The sequence below is a fragment of the Anticarsia gemmatalis genome, chromosome 16, assembly GCF_050436995.1.
Source record: "Anticarsia gemmatalis isolate Benzon Research Colony breed Stoneville strain chromosome 16, ilAntGemm2 primary, whole genome shotgun sequence".
NCBI classification, from domain to species: domain Eukaryota; kingdom Metazoa; phylum Arthropoda; class Insecta; order Lepidoptera; family Erebidae; genus Anticarsia; species Anticarsia gemmatalis.
Window position 1 is genome coordinate 6,222,026 of NC_134760.1, and position 14,930 is coordinate 6,236,955.

General features: G+C 37.4%; 1 protein-coding gene across 1 annotated transcript in view; it reads left to right on the plus strand.

Annotated features, from left to right (window-relative positions):
* The window catches only part of LOC142979529 (uncharacterized), a 129,187-nt gene that overhangs the window by 109,560 nt on the left and 4,697 nt on the right, over positions 1–14,930 (plus strand). The window contains exons 4-7 of the mRNA XM_076124483.1: positions 13,444–13,608; positions 14,010–14,368; positions 14,486–14,582; positions 14,703–14,930. Coding sequence (XP_075980598.1) covers positions 13,444–13,608; positions 14,010–14,368; positions 14,486–14,582; positions 14,703–14,930 — 849 coding nt within the window. The remainder of the gene's footprint in view (positions 1–13,443; positions 13,609–14,009; positions 14,369–14,485; positions 14,583–14,702) is intronic.

Here is a 14,930-nt window from a genome sequence, read left to right on the forward strand (position 1 = left end):
GTCGGACTTGACCCCCCGTACAGTGATGTTCCCGTATCAGTGACCAGTTAATTTGTTGACGACTACTGCTTACACACAGGACCTATGATGCATGTGAGTGCCTTCAATGTTTGCGTTATATTCATGTGTATTATTATACAATTCATTTGCGTTATTTTTGAATTGTATGATGAGTAACTTTAGAATTCCAATATGTGTTATTATGTCAAGACAAGGGGTTTTGTTATTAATATTGGACATTGGGTATTGTTAACTATACAATGGTAGTTTGTGTCAAAAATCCTTTACTCATGACAAGGCCGGTGACAATCGAATTCTTTGCACAGATTGTTCCAAAAACTTGACAACAATAGTTATTTTCTGAGCATCCTGTATTTGTAATGCACTTGAGAGCTTAATTGATCTAGGGTCTGGCTTAATGTTAGTAATCAAGGCACCAGCCATGGTATTTTCCTTGACGTTTTGATATGTTATTTTCCTGTAATTATCTCCTTGAATCTCAGTGTGTGCGATATTCAAATAGCTCATGTTGACGTATCAATGTTACGTATCATTTACATTTAGTTTATACCTACCTAGTTGTGTTGTTGTTCTTTTAGCGCATTTGTATACTACATTATTATAATGTGTACTAACAAATTGCTCACTGTCCTAAACAAATGTAAGATATTTGTAAACATCGATTGTTCTTGAAACTCCAGGTACGCGGGACTGAGAACATTACAGTGTGTGTACTATGAATGAACAACGTACACTCTACATACTGACTCTTTATACCATGTACAGTGCTGTAAAGTCAACACAAGCGATCAATATCATGCAACACAATGCCTTAACAATACACATGCAATTCACATGAAATCATGGGTGATCAGATATGAATCGAATACAATTTTGCTCATTGTATTGTGTGACGTATTCATATTAAATTCCAAAAATGCATGATTGCAAAACTGATATTTATAATTTATGTAAAAGTTACACCGGATTCGTGGAATTCATACTAATACGTTTTAACCTTCGTTTTGGATAAATATGAGAGTTAGAAAACATGCTGAATGCCTAAAAATGTTTCGAAACACGATAATGCACTGCAATTTTGTTACAAAGCTATTTTAAAAGTTTACAGATAACATATGATATCACAACTTATTGTACTAGTCTATTCTTTGATAGCAAAATATTTACTTATCGGTGTTTTGATGACGTCACACAGCTATGTAATCTCTAACTTATCCACCCCGACTGAGTGACGCCAAATTTTAAGTATGACGCATAAGGTTTATCCCGAAGAATGTAAGTTATCTTTACCTTATAGTATCAACGTCATCAAAACATAAGATTGCCTGTAAAGAAGGTAATCTTTTTCTTTCCTAATATTTTACGATTTGGAAAACACTATTACTAAATAATAGGCATCCAGTTTTAAAATATGAAAGACTACTTCGACCGAAATCAGAATTCTGAACATGAACACCGATCACTATTGTTTAAAACACACGTATGAATTATAAAGTGTAGTCATTTGAGCAGTCTTGAACACGAACTTATAAAGATTTACTCTAATCTTTGAAAATATAAATTTAAAATCATACAAACAGCTTAGACCTAATAAAGAGCCGGCCTAAACCAAACGAAAACGTTCGAATGATCGCAAATTAACATACTTAGAGCATGAGTCGGAAGATCATAGGAAATCTTTTATGAGAGTTAACTTGCGGGCAGAGGTTGTCTACGTGCGTGTTTGCATATTCTAAATCTACATTTTTCATTCCAATAAGGCTGTAAGGAAATTCTTTATAGGCCAGTAATGGTTTTAAACATTTCCTGATGCGCATTCATATCGTGTATTTTACATATGACTAAGACCACCTCACAAGAACCTTTGATACAAACATAATAAATTATTGTGCTTTATCGATAAACTACGTGATTGGAATCGCGCCTAAGATAACCAAATTAACTCATTTTATTATACATCATTTAAGTAAATATTTACCTATATTGACGATGTATAATTTCTATTGAAACATTTACAATAAAATACCAATCTTATCTGTACCAAATACAGTAGAAATAAAAAAAAAGAAGCATTATTAAGTTCGTTCTTGTAACACAAAGTTTGTTGTAAACAAACGTCTCGGTAATACAAAAGGGATTGATGTCTTCCTTGTTTAGTTCACCGCTAATAAACAGAACACCCATTGAAGGGAAGCGTCCTATTACCTGCGCTTCAAAAAACATAATTACTTAAGAAAAGAGTCAACATTTGTCCGAGTTATGAGCTTCTAGACTGTTCTATCGCTCATCAGTATAATACAGTCTGTCAGTCTATTACCGTTTACTAAATAAACATTTGTGGGAGAAAACTTTTCTGTCAGACTAATGACATTGCTATTTTACAAAAATAAAAATTCCGAACACATATTATAACCTAACTAGAAATCATTCTTCACTGATCACTATCACGATCACTGTCTCCAAAGTCTATACCTATATGGAGAAGTCTCAGCTTTCCAAAACACAAACATAATCTTTAAATAGCTAAACTAAGTTGTTAATATACCATGCTCTATCCAAATATAGTTAAGTGCAAAATCATTCTGCTTCGTGTTATTATAGAAGTTCCCAAACAACACGCGGGTCGGCTTAAAGCATAATTTCTGAGCCTCTCATTACATAACATAATTGGAAAGGTTCGTATGGGCCATCGAAGATACGATAGATTGAAACGTATTTCATAATTGTTCCGTAATTACCCAGTTCGAACCAGATTTACGAGTAACCCAAAACTCCATTTTACTACACTGTACTACGTAACACGTGATTGATTGATACAGATAATTTAATTATGTTCGAGCTTAACTGTTTATTTTTTGCTTAACGATGATGGATTAAAACGATTGTTTGCTTATAACTGCGAATTGACTTTCAAAGTACTGTAATAAAAACTTTTTTCGGTCGTGTATCCTGATTTTTAATTATCATAAATATCTTTGATATTGTACTTGAACGTCATAAAACTGATTGAAAAAATATCGGTACGTCATTTAAAGAATATTTAAAAATTATGACTCTTATGAAGCTGGTCTTAATTCAATATTACTAAGTTTGCATACTACATGCTATATATTAGCATCATTCACTGCAACAAAACTATGACACAGTCAAAGTGTTCAACTAAACATAAACAATATCTGCATGAATAATTCATTGTTTAGATGCATCTCATTTAACCGCTCATAATTCCACTTGGAAAGCGCATCTAATTGTACCCTACTGAGGTATCTGGGATATGTAACAAATGCTACAATTATCGTGATTAATAACCACTAACAACCAGAGTTTACATATTAATAATGTACTAAAATTTGTCATGGACATTGGCACTTGTTCATTTAATGGCGTATCTTCTACTTACTCGGACGCTAGTGGCTATTGTATCGTACTTAATAGCTATTTATAAATATTAATAAGTACAGCAACTAGTTACTGCACCTGTCAATTACAAGCACACCTGATCTACTATAAAAATAAAAATAGCCTGCAGTTGACAGACATAATGGCGAACGAAACAAAATTAACTTGACAAAACAAGAACGAATTTATTTAATTGCTTCTTTTAAATGGCGAGGCAGACGCGACGACTAAAAGATGTCTTTGAGTTATTAGCAAATGAGGCAAAAACACATCTTCGACGTACGCGTGCGTACTACACTTGCGAAGGAAATACTCATTAAATTTGATACAACATGTGCCTTCAGATCTGCCAAACGAAGATAAATTTAGCACAAGTACAACTACCGCTATGGACCAGGCAATTATCTGCCCTTTGTTTTTCAACGAACCTAAATGTACACGTTCATTAACCGACTTTAAGTAGGCTCTAAAAACTCCAATTGTGACACAGTTTCCTCCTTACGTGAATTGAATGTTATGAGATGAGTTAAACATAACTACAACATTTGTTTTGTTGTAAATGTATTGTTTTAACGGACGAATTGTTGAAGGCAATGTTGACTTGATTTCCTTATAGACCTCAAGGATCATTTTACTCAGAAAAATATGAAGTATTTGCATTTGGAATGCGCGTGCACGTCGTAAAGAATTAAATATGAAATAACCGATCGCATTGTATGGATAATAATCATAGGAATACATGGGGCGATGTATACAGAGTGCGTTGCGTCATGCATGGTAATAAGAAGACATTACAAAATTACCCACCATTGTTCTGGGTTCGCGGAACACCGTTTCTTGGTGCGCCCGCGCCGATCGGCGGCTAATAGGGCTCGCATCATTGTGCATCTCCGCCGGTTCCCACCGACGAAACAAAATCTGAACAACAGTGTGGAAGTAACACTATGCCAATTCTATGAAACAGTTTTGTACAGGAAGTGTGTGTCGTCACGTAATTCGGTAATTATTACGTTACATCGAGGAATAATACGCAGTCACGTACGCAGGTTCCCAAAGGACTCGTCTAAAAATAATGTTCCCAGTGCAATCTGTGCTGCATCTCCCAATCTAAAGATAACATTGCGCCAACACGTGTTAGGATTGTAAGTTTAGTGACCCCCTGACGCGTGACGTGACGTCAGGAACCGTCGCAGCCATTAGTCGACGTCCTGCGGTGATCTGACTGTTCTTTGTACACCACTCGGAACATTCAACAAATGCTTATTTAATTGTTTTGTAACGAGGACACTTACATACAATACCAGGAGTCGTCTTTAACACGTGAATAGGAACTAAAGCGCGGTAATCCTTAACCGAGTTACGATGCGGAAGATTTTTTTCAGTTAACGCTGACTCTTTAAAAAACGACAATTAGGCGCAAAACAAATATGAGGAAGTTTTGCCATTACTTTAGAACCTTTTTGCTCAGATTCCAGAATTGCAAATAATGACCGTATAAATAATGGTTTGTTACCCGTAAGATAGATGCGGTACGTGAGGGGCTGAAAGGGGCGCGGGTGTTCGATGGTCAGTGATCTACATCGCAGCGCGGACACGTCCGCCGCCCGTGCCGCTTCCAGGCGGTTACGTGACCGTGAATAATACCTCCATGACAAGTGTACTTTGACAAAAAAACTTAGGAATTATCCGCTTCCTTAAAAACTTTATAAAAAGCTACGTTCAGATTCCTTCGGGGCCAAATTCAGAATGAAAAACGTCTGAAAAGTAACGGTTACTTTAAATAGATCTACGTAATTGTAATGTTCCGTTACTCATAAGTGTTTTGAACCGTCATCTGCGTATACAGTTTTAAGATACTTAGTAGGTAATTAAAGTTTTCTAGGACTCGAACAATTTCATCTAATAAAGGCAAAGAGAAAAAAATGCTGACACATCATTACGTCGCCTCCTCGGGGAGTTAATTGGTAGTTTCGCGTTGGTTGCGTGTGCGTAGCGTTTAAATCATATTCCGGGAAGCATGCCGCGGTGCCCATGACTCGCTCCACTGCGTCCTTGGGGATAGCCATGCCCGATTTTATAAACTCGACAATTTTATAAAAAACCAAAGCCGGAGAACAAGTGGAATTCAAAACATATAATCAAAAAGATTTTTGTAGAGCTTTTTTTACCATGATCATGCTATCCGATAGATATATATTATGTACTTATTACTTAATGAAGTACAATGAAATAGATTAATCTACCACTTGTGTATGATGAAGGATTAGAGTACTGGAAAAATTAATAAATATTGTACAAATAAATAAATCTAAAACAAATACCAACTTTGCTGTCAAATATAACAGCCATGTTTGGAAGTTCTGACATTGGTGAACTTGCGCAAGAATACATTCAATCGTTCATCTTTCTGTAAGGATTCCTTTGTACATAATGTCGTTTTTTAAACAAACATACAGATAATCAATCATATCCAGTGCTACACGCATGCCACACACAAACCTTTGGATTGCTACCAACACCATTAGGAACGCACGAATCTTAAAAGTATAACTAAACTTTTTTATACGCTTATAAATGATACGCAGTATTGTACCGAACATGATTATAGACAGGTACAAAATATCTCTGAGTTCGATCGTGATTGTTACATCTTGTAATTGAAAATAATTATTGGCATTTTATTCAAGGTGAAGTTGTGTCCTTATTCAGCATCAATGTACAATGTATTAGCTTCGTGTGTCGGAGCCATGTATAATTTATAATTACGTAATTGTTACAATCCCAGCTGTATTCACTTCGACATTTACGATAATCTATCGTAAAAATATCAAGTCGAATTTAATAAACTTTTTGTTCCATTGTTTTGAAATCGATAGATAAATTAATCTGAAGATATAATAATATGTTCATTCATCATGTTTGCCCACTAATCTACATTTAGCTTAACTCTTCGTTTACGTAACGTTTTATCAAAAGTGGCACATCGATTTTAATATTGACACGCCATGATACTACTTCCTTAGCGTGGTCGATACTTTCTCGTTTTTTATGTAATTTCATTATCATGCGGTACAATAATATAATTATACCTATTAGCTGCATGCTAATGTTATGATTGCGCTAACATTTAAATACACAAAACGCACAAACGCTCACGCAAAACTGGCACTGCAATAATATGATGTATGCGTAGTGTATAGCTATATTTCAGTGTCGCTGAAAAAACTGGAAAATCAACTTAAAAAAATGTTCTAGTATGAATTGGAAATAGTTGCAAGTGCACGCTACCCTGTAGAAAATATTTAAGGACGAATAACTGATAATTGTCAAGGAATAGATGCAGTTTTGTATAAAAATGTAAGTAAGCAAAAAAGTGTCTATAAATTTGCTAACTATGCGTAAATTGGTGATGTAAATTGAAAAACAAAGCCGCGCATTACGGAAAGAGAAAGCGGGAAACTGAATTATCGACAGTTTGTTGAGTTTTGCGGTGTTCACCACTAGTCATCACTTACTTAGAATTTATGATCATGAGGTCATGAGGTCCTTAATCCGAATGATGTAATAATGTTATAAATGCCCATTTGTTTACTCACTTTACAAGTAATAAATAAGTACACCATTAACGTACTTACAGCTATCTCACCCAAGTCTCTTTTGTAATAATCTATTAAAAATAAAATACCAGTGATGATAAAACGCGGAGGCAGGTAGTGTCACCTCCGTCCTACCCCATATATCAAAGGTTGACGTAAATCCGATCAAATATTTAACGGGATTCGGATTTTATTCTTAACCCAATCGGATCATTGGTTATAAATTTCTACCTGTCTAATGCGATTATTACGTAAAATAATATTTTTCCACTTTTATGCTCGTAAACCTTACGCTCGTTAGGTAATACATGCAGTAAACGTCACATAAGCATATATGAATAATTTCTATGTTAATTCTCATTTCGTCACAGCTCGGCCCTTTCGGGGTAATCAAACATTGTGTGGTAGTCGCTATGAACTTTGGTCACTTTTTATGTAGTAGGCGTCAATCATTTCTATCAATTTCTGTCGTAGTAAATGGTAGTGCGCAACTTCACTTAGAGTCAAAGTCGATGCAATCAAGAGTTAGTTAAGGCCTGCGACCAGTGCGTTTGGGTGTGGAGGAGGAATGAGTTTTAATGCGTTCGTCGGGCGGGGTCAGGCGGAGTGACCCGCGGGGGCGCGCCGCTCGCCTCAATTAACCGCCTGTACACGAAGTACTGATGTAGACGATGTAGTGGTGTACTGTACGTGGATCAGCAGCTTCAAGGCGAGGTGTCGCTCGCCCGCGTTACGTGCCCGCCGCGAGCTGCACTTTCTCCCATGGACTTATTTAAAAACGTCTCCAACGCATGATCGACGCACCATTGTTAACATAGATCGTTACGTAATAACATTTGATGTGCCGTCACTCAAATTTACAAAAGAGACGGTTTTGTTAATGTGTAATGATGCGTATTCTTTGTGCGCGCCATTTAATTGTGAAGCAACCGATACGTCCGTTTAACCTATGTGTGTAGTGTGTACACACGATTACTAAAGACGCACGCTGATTTTCACGCCTCGTCTATAGCTCAAACTTATTGAAGCTGTCATTCTGCCGCTCAATACCATTCATGTCTAATAATTCCTCCACTCCGCAATATACGTTACAAAAGAAATTGCAAAATACTAACTACATAAGTGATTGTAAAGTGATTTTATTGACGAAAGAAATAAATAACGCAAATTGCACTATTGTTCAAGGTATTCACTACGTCCAACGTGTAATAGGTTCATAGTACGCCATTATCGGACTTTTTCTCATTTCAGTATCCATTTTAAATACGATTTGAATTTATGGGAACATATTTTAAAAGCGCATACAAAAGGCTACGTCAAATTGTTCAGCGAATAATGTTTTATCGTTCCCATTAATTGTTGTATTCTCGAACGCAATACAAGTTGGCATCTCATTTGAAAGATTGTTAAGTTTCATGATGTTTTTTCCCGTCCTTGTTTTAAAATGAATGTTGTCTCGGAGGGCTCGGGGGGTGTGTAAGAAGGCCGTTGACCGCGATCTCCTGCGTGCCGTGATTCGGCCCAGAATGCATTATTCCGAATCACCGCGGCAGTCCTACATCATTCCCAATCGAGAATTCCACGCTTGATGTCTTCTTTGGTAACAGCGCTGCTTTCGTTATGATTTATGAACGTTGCCCTCCGACTGGTAATTACCTGACATTATTTCGTATACCTACATACCTTTTCGGTCATCATGATAAGTGACTCTGTTCTATTTCTTTATTGCATTCTTGGCAGTGGAACAGAATTGAAACATTGACTTGTTTACATCATCGTCGATATGTTTGATTCGAGGAAATTTGTTTACATTCAAAAGATTTCAACGCGCTCGGATCTCGTGCTTCTGACAAATTGTGTTAGTACTTAATATTCCGTAACTCGCGCCCTAGTAACAGTTTAGCACTTTTATTAACACAATTATCATTGGTTTTGAACAAACAATGAGTTTCTGTTCCAGTTGCTACTTATTCTATTAACATGCTGTGTTATAAGACCAAGCCATACAAACATACACACGCATCGATTTTGTTTATTTAGGTCACTTGGATGCAATAATCGAATAAATATTGTGAGCAATACCTACCTCTCTTCTTATCTTAGAGATCAGGGCGGTTTTTGCGCATAATCACAATATGCCCATTGTGTTAATCTAGACATGAATAAATATTCACATACTAACGTTTGACAGCAATTGATTACTTAACAGAATGAGATATAGCACTCTGACGTGTGTAAGTAGGTGAGTAAATAGAACGCAGTTCAGTTTCTATCTCTGACCTTTGATGAACAAATCACTTTTACTGAACGGTATTTTGTCCAAAAGTGAAATGTTATCTGTTGATCTACGGATTGTTTTCATCGAGGATGAGTTGGCGAAGTGAAGCGCAACAATAGTCGACCGTGGATGTGTCGCCGGCGAGCCGCGGCGACCCCGCGCCGTGTCGCCGCCATATCTCACTACTCGCTATTCCGGCTGAACTTTGCAAGTATGTAGTCCACGGTACATCTTGATAACGCCCCGAAATGCGGTAATGAATGTTTTCGAATTCCCTTTCAGAATTTTAAGATGATGAACGTGAATTAATTTTCGATTTTAAAGGTCAAAGTTTACATTTGATTTACGACACAGAACTTTTAATTGCTTGCGTGCAGTTCATATTGATAAAAAATCTTAATTACTGTTTTGACCTAAGATTGAACCTAAAACGTCAGAAGAATCGTCAATTGACGTGTAGTTGGCATGTTGCCTATAAAGAGGCGAGCGGGTCTGAGCGCGCGTTCCCACGTACTTCAATTTATTTATAAGACCTCCAAACCTTATTGCCAAACCGAATAAAATAGGAATAACAAAATTATGAATTCAAATAGATTCATCATAAAATTAACCTTTGCGGCAATCATATCTGTAAATGTACGAATAGTACAAATTGTGCTCACGACCGTGTGGCCGAGTATTGCACATCCTTGTTCCGATCTCGAGCCTCGGTGAATCACGCAGCGATTGCATTCCTTGAATTGGTTTGCATACCACATTACCGTTAAAATCTTTGTGGTATTAAATTTGCCTTAAGAACCAATGTCAAGTGATAATTCCGTCGTAATTATGGCGCCTTGCGAGCTTTATGGGAAGTGAAAATCACTCGTTTGCTAATAATGTCTGCATTTTTGACCGAAATAAGCCTCGTTAATGACGGTTAATTTAACCGCAATTTATTTTGTTTTGTATTAATATATCACGATTTTATTCGCGGTTTAATAATTTGAACTATAGCACAAGTTTAAATTACATAAAGTACATCATGTTAACTGTCAGTGTTAAGTAATTATAGTGTACTACTATAGGAGGATGTTGTTTCGTTACACAGATGTTTATTAGATCCTCAGAGCAATTATAGAAGATAAGTAAACGACTCACGTAACATATCGTATAACAAACCGCAGCTAATGTAAATTTGTATGTCGTATAATAGTCATTTATCTTGTCGATTGCGATATACTTCGCAGTCTTATAAAGCGATACAATCTTGCAATAGGGAGTTGATTATTTTTTAAATATTCGGTATCTTACCTTTTCTATGAAAGATCAAATCTTTCATAGAAAATGTATTTGTTAATTCTTTACTGAGACCTAGATCAATAAAGTGACATACATAGTAGTGACTTACCTACTTTAGATTAGTTGTTACAAGTAAATATTATCTAATTTGGGTTATTAATAACTGATGAAGTGTTACATAAATCCCGATAGCACACACGATGACAACTTTCAACTTCCTTTGCGCAATGCAAAGACACTCGCAGTCTCGTTATGTAAAGACGCCACGACCAGCATACGAACCGTTCAGGAAAAACTAACGTAGAATAACTAATACAAAAAATATATATCAAATGTTATCACTTACGTTATAGACATTCAAATATATGAAACACATTTTTCCATATGTACTTAGTTTCCAAATGGACCAACATTGTTTTCTGTTATTTAAGTGTGTAGTAATATTTTAGTTTGTAACCACAGTGGTCACAATGACCCACTTGTGTTTTACAACGTGTGACATATACTGGGACACTTAAAATACTTCAAATAGCAAGGCGTGACCACTAAGACAGGAAACTAAAAAGTCGTAGATAAAGATAATTTGTAAAAAGTACAGGGGGAGCGCGGGGGAGGGCGCGGGCCGCACGCGCAGGTTATCTATCTCGCTTTAGGACAGTTGACTCGTTATCTAAAGACTTACGCCCGAACCCACTTACTCTAAAGTAAACATTTGACTTAGAAAGTGCAGTTCCGTGTAACACGTTCACAGATAACACGCGTGTTTGTGATGCTCTGGATCAAGCTCGCACTTGAAAAAATAACTCAAAATGAAATACATGTTCATTGAGAAGCAAACACGCTATCTCCAAACTTGACGAAGGATTTATAATCAGCTTTTGAATTCTATTTTATCTCGGAAACAAAACATTTGTTCAGTTCGTTTACAAAAACGCTTAATCCCTTTTTAAGTAGTTGTTCGATTGTAAAAAACTAAGAGCTTGAATGCAGATCCTTAGATTGCCTCAAACATCCGTAGAATTATCTTTTGTTGTGAACACAAAGGCTGACTCTTATTTTTTAAAACCGCTACAGATTTTTCTTAGAAGTAATTCATACAATAGTTAAACACTTAGAACGATTAGTGAGGTTAATTACATTAGGAATTAATATTAATGACGAGTGTTTAGCAAATGACTTGGCAATCGCTATAACTTAATGACATGCTAATTCGTAATGGTGCCTTTGCAATTTCAAGTAACACGCCATGTCTATAAAGTGTGGGACACACGATACTGTATAACGTATTGTTATTGCAGTGTCAGTTGTCGACACCGGTGTATAGAAACATGAATCTCCATACTGAAGGATGGTAGTTTGATACAAACAACTGCTATTCAAAGTTTAATGACGGTGGTACGCGTTAGTTTAATCTGTACAAAGATCGTGTAACGGTGCCGGTGTCGAGCTGTCCATTCAAATGAAAATCACGTTGATCGCGTCAGGTCGCGGTTGTGCGCACATTAATATGTAATTATTTACACTACAATAACTCTGCGTCACTCAAATACATTGTGTAGTATCCTTAATGGTGCTGTCAATAATGATCAACCTCAGTTTTTGTGCCTACAATCAAAGTATGCCGGCGACAAAAAATATTACATTGATTTGTATTAAGTAAAACCCTGTGCTATATTACGTCACTTCACAGGGTATTTGAATCGTTCATTATTCTTATTAAACTCGTATAAGGTATATAACGGCAGGATATTACATTGTTAATAAGAAACGACCGCTACAATTTCTCAGAACATAATGGAGGCGCAGCACGTAACTCAGACAAGTCTAATGTTGGTCACCGTGAGCCAAACGCATAATTTTACGATTCACTGAACATGGCTACACACAAACCGAAACATTTGATACGATTGTAAAAGAAGAAATTGAAGTCTCTCCTCGTATAAACACAGTAATATATTTATAATTGAGTTTATGTAAATCTGATTTGAGTGGCTCGTTCGCTTTGCGCTTTATTACGAGTAAATTGCTATCACTGCCATTTGAGATTGGCAATTCATTTGTGACCTCTGGATTAAAGATAGTCTGTGTGGAGATACACGCGTTATGAAGAGTTTTGCCTAAGGCTGCGTGATGTAAGCTGCACACAATGACTGGTAATATTCTCACGGTCCTTTGTCCTGTTATAATAAGGTATCATTGTCGTGGACACGGTTGAGAGAGTCGTCGTGAGGGAGCACCCTCAGGACTCCGCTGCGACGCGATGAGAATTTAGATTACACTTCGTTTCAATAGATGACTTTAATAAACTATAATGTGAGTGTACTCGAGCGGATATGAGCATAAGCCTCGAGGCGTAATGTATGGCGAGTTGTCACATACTCAAACGGTACTTGGGTATCAGTTTCGTTGTTAATTAAAATACTTTTACACCGAATTCACCCTTGAATGCGATTACTTTAACCTACTTAGCGTGTAACAAGATACGCAAACGTTCAATGATTTCAAACTATCTTGTTGAGGTTGAAACCGTTACATAACTTTTGTTATCGTCTAGCGACAAGCATCACTTTGCCGTTTGCATACTCAAATAGTTACCTATTTCTTATGATGACAATTTTATCCAAATAAAAGATATTTTGATTGTATCAATTAACTTTGACAAAAGCCTGATTATATTTGAGTAACAGGAGAAGGGTAATAGACATTAGGTAACGGGGTGCGATGTATGAGGATAAATTTAAAATTAATTTTATGCGATGATCAAAAATTCGGACTATGTAATTGTAAACCGACAAGCCGTTTTTTTTTCTTTTGATTAGCTGGTAATAAATGAATTGTTGCTGATGATGTTATGTTTTGTTGTTATAGATCGAGCGGTTGGCGCAGTATGAGCGGCTGGTGGGCGGCGGGTGCGCGCGGCGGCGTGCGGCGCGCCTGTCGGACCTGGAGCGCGTGCAGGACCTGTTCCCGCACGACTACCTCGCGCTGCACGACGCCGACGCGCCCGCCGCGCTTGCCTCGCACCATGCACAGGTAACTAGTAACTACACCACTAACTTTAGCTTGACTACTCCTATCATTATTTTGGAGAAAGATTTAATTTCTGCAACTTTTATACACTCTTAGGCCTCCTTCATGTCCTCTGTATTACAAAAAAATGTGCAGTTTTGATTGAAAATAAATTGATTTTAAGTTTACCTGTCTAGTGAACTTGGCACAGAATCACTAACCTTTACAGATATCAAGCAGAAAACAAGCAGATTCTATTGAAATCAATGTTGTCTACTATTCATTTACTCGTCGACAATAATGACTGACGTCCTTCCACAAACAACAAACGTAACAAACCGCAGGCACACATTGTGTTCACTGTTCATCCGTCGCACACACGTGCTCATTACACGTGACTGATGCCTATCTTTATTCTTTTCCAGAAACAGAAAAGCCTTCGCAAGCGGCCAAGTCTGGATATTGGGGGTACCATTAGCGCGAGCAGTACTAACTTATCACCGCGCACTTTTATTATGGAAGCCCCCGTACAGCTAAGCCCTCTAGGCACCACCTCCCCACCGTTAGACCGCCATCTATTCCTCTTCAGCGACCTAATACTCGTTGGAAAGTCCCGAGGAACAAACTGCTTCAAGCTAAAGGAGAGCGTCAGACTGGCCGAAGTTTGGATCTCGCTGTCAGACGGCGATGATACCGGCTTCCTCATCGGATGGCCGACTGCCACCGGTGTTGCGAACTACCTTGCCACTTACCCCACCCAGGCCGCGAGAGATACTTGGTATAGGTAAGTCTCATTCGTATTAGTTTGCTTACAATTAAGTTAAAAGTATCGTATTGTTCTTTTTGCAGTAGACAATTAAAAATTGACTAACTTTTAACAAATCCACATTTTTGCTTCCAGAAAAATCCAAAACGCTTTAACCGCTCAACTGGCCACAGAACCAAAGTCTACAAATATCCAGATTTTATATAAAGACGTGACGAGTTCGATAGAGTTTGTAAGTATAATACTATACTAATCTACTTTTTACTAACTTTATGAAATGCTATTGAGTATTACCGGTTATACAATATCGAAACACTATAATATCCTAATTGATTTGGTAATTCTGTTTCAGTGTAAGACAGTGTCTGTGAGTCCAGACATGAGTGCTCGTTGCGTTGTCCGTCAAGCGCTGCACGTGCTTCAGAACGGGACCACAGAGGGAGACGACCACGAGGGAGAGGGAGAGAACGAAGGAGACGGAAGATGGGGAGCGGCGAGTGAGTTCAACCTCTGTGTGAGGACCGGCAGAGACGCGCCACCGACACCACTGAGAGGAATAGAACGACCGCATGCCATACAG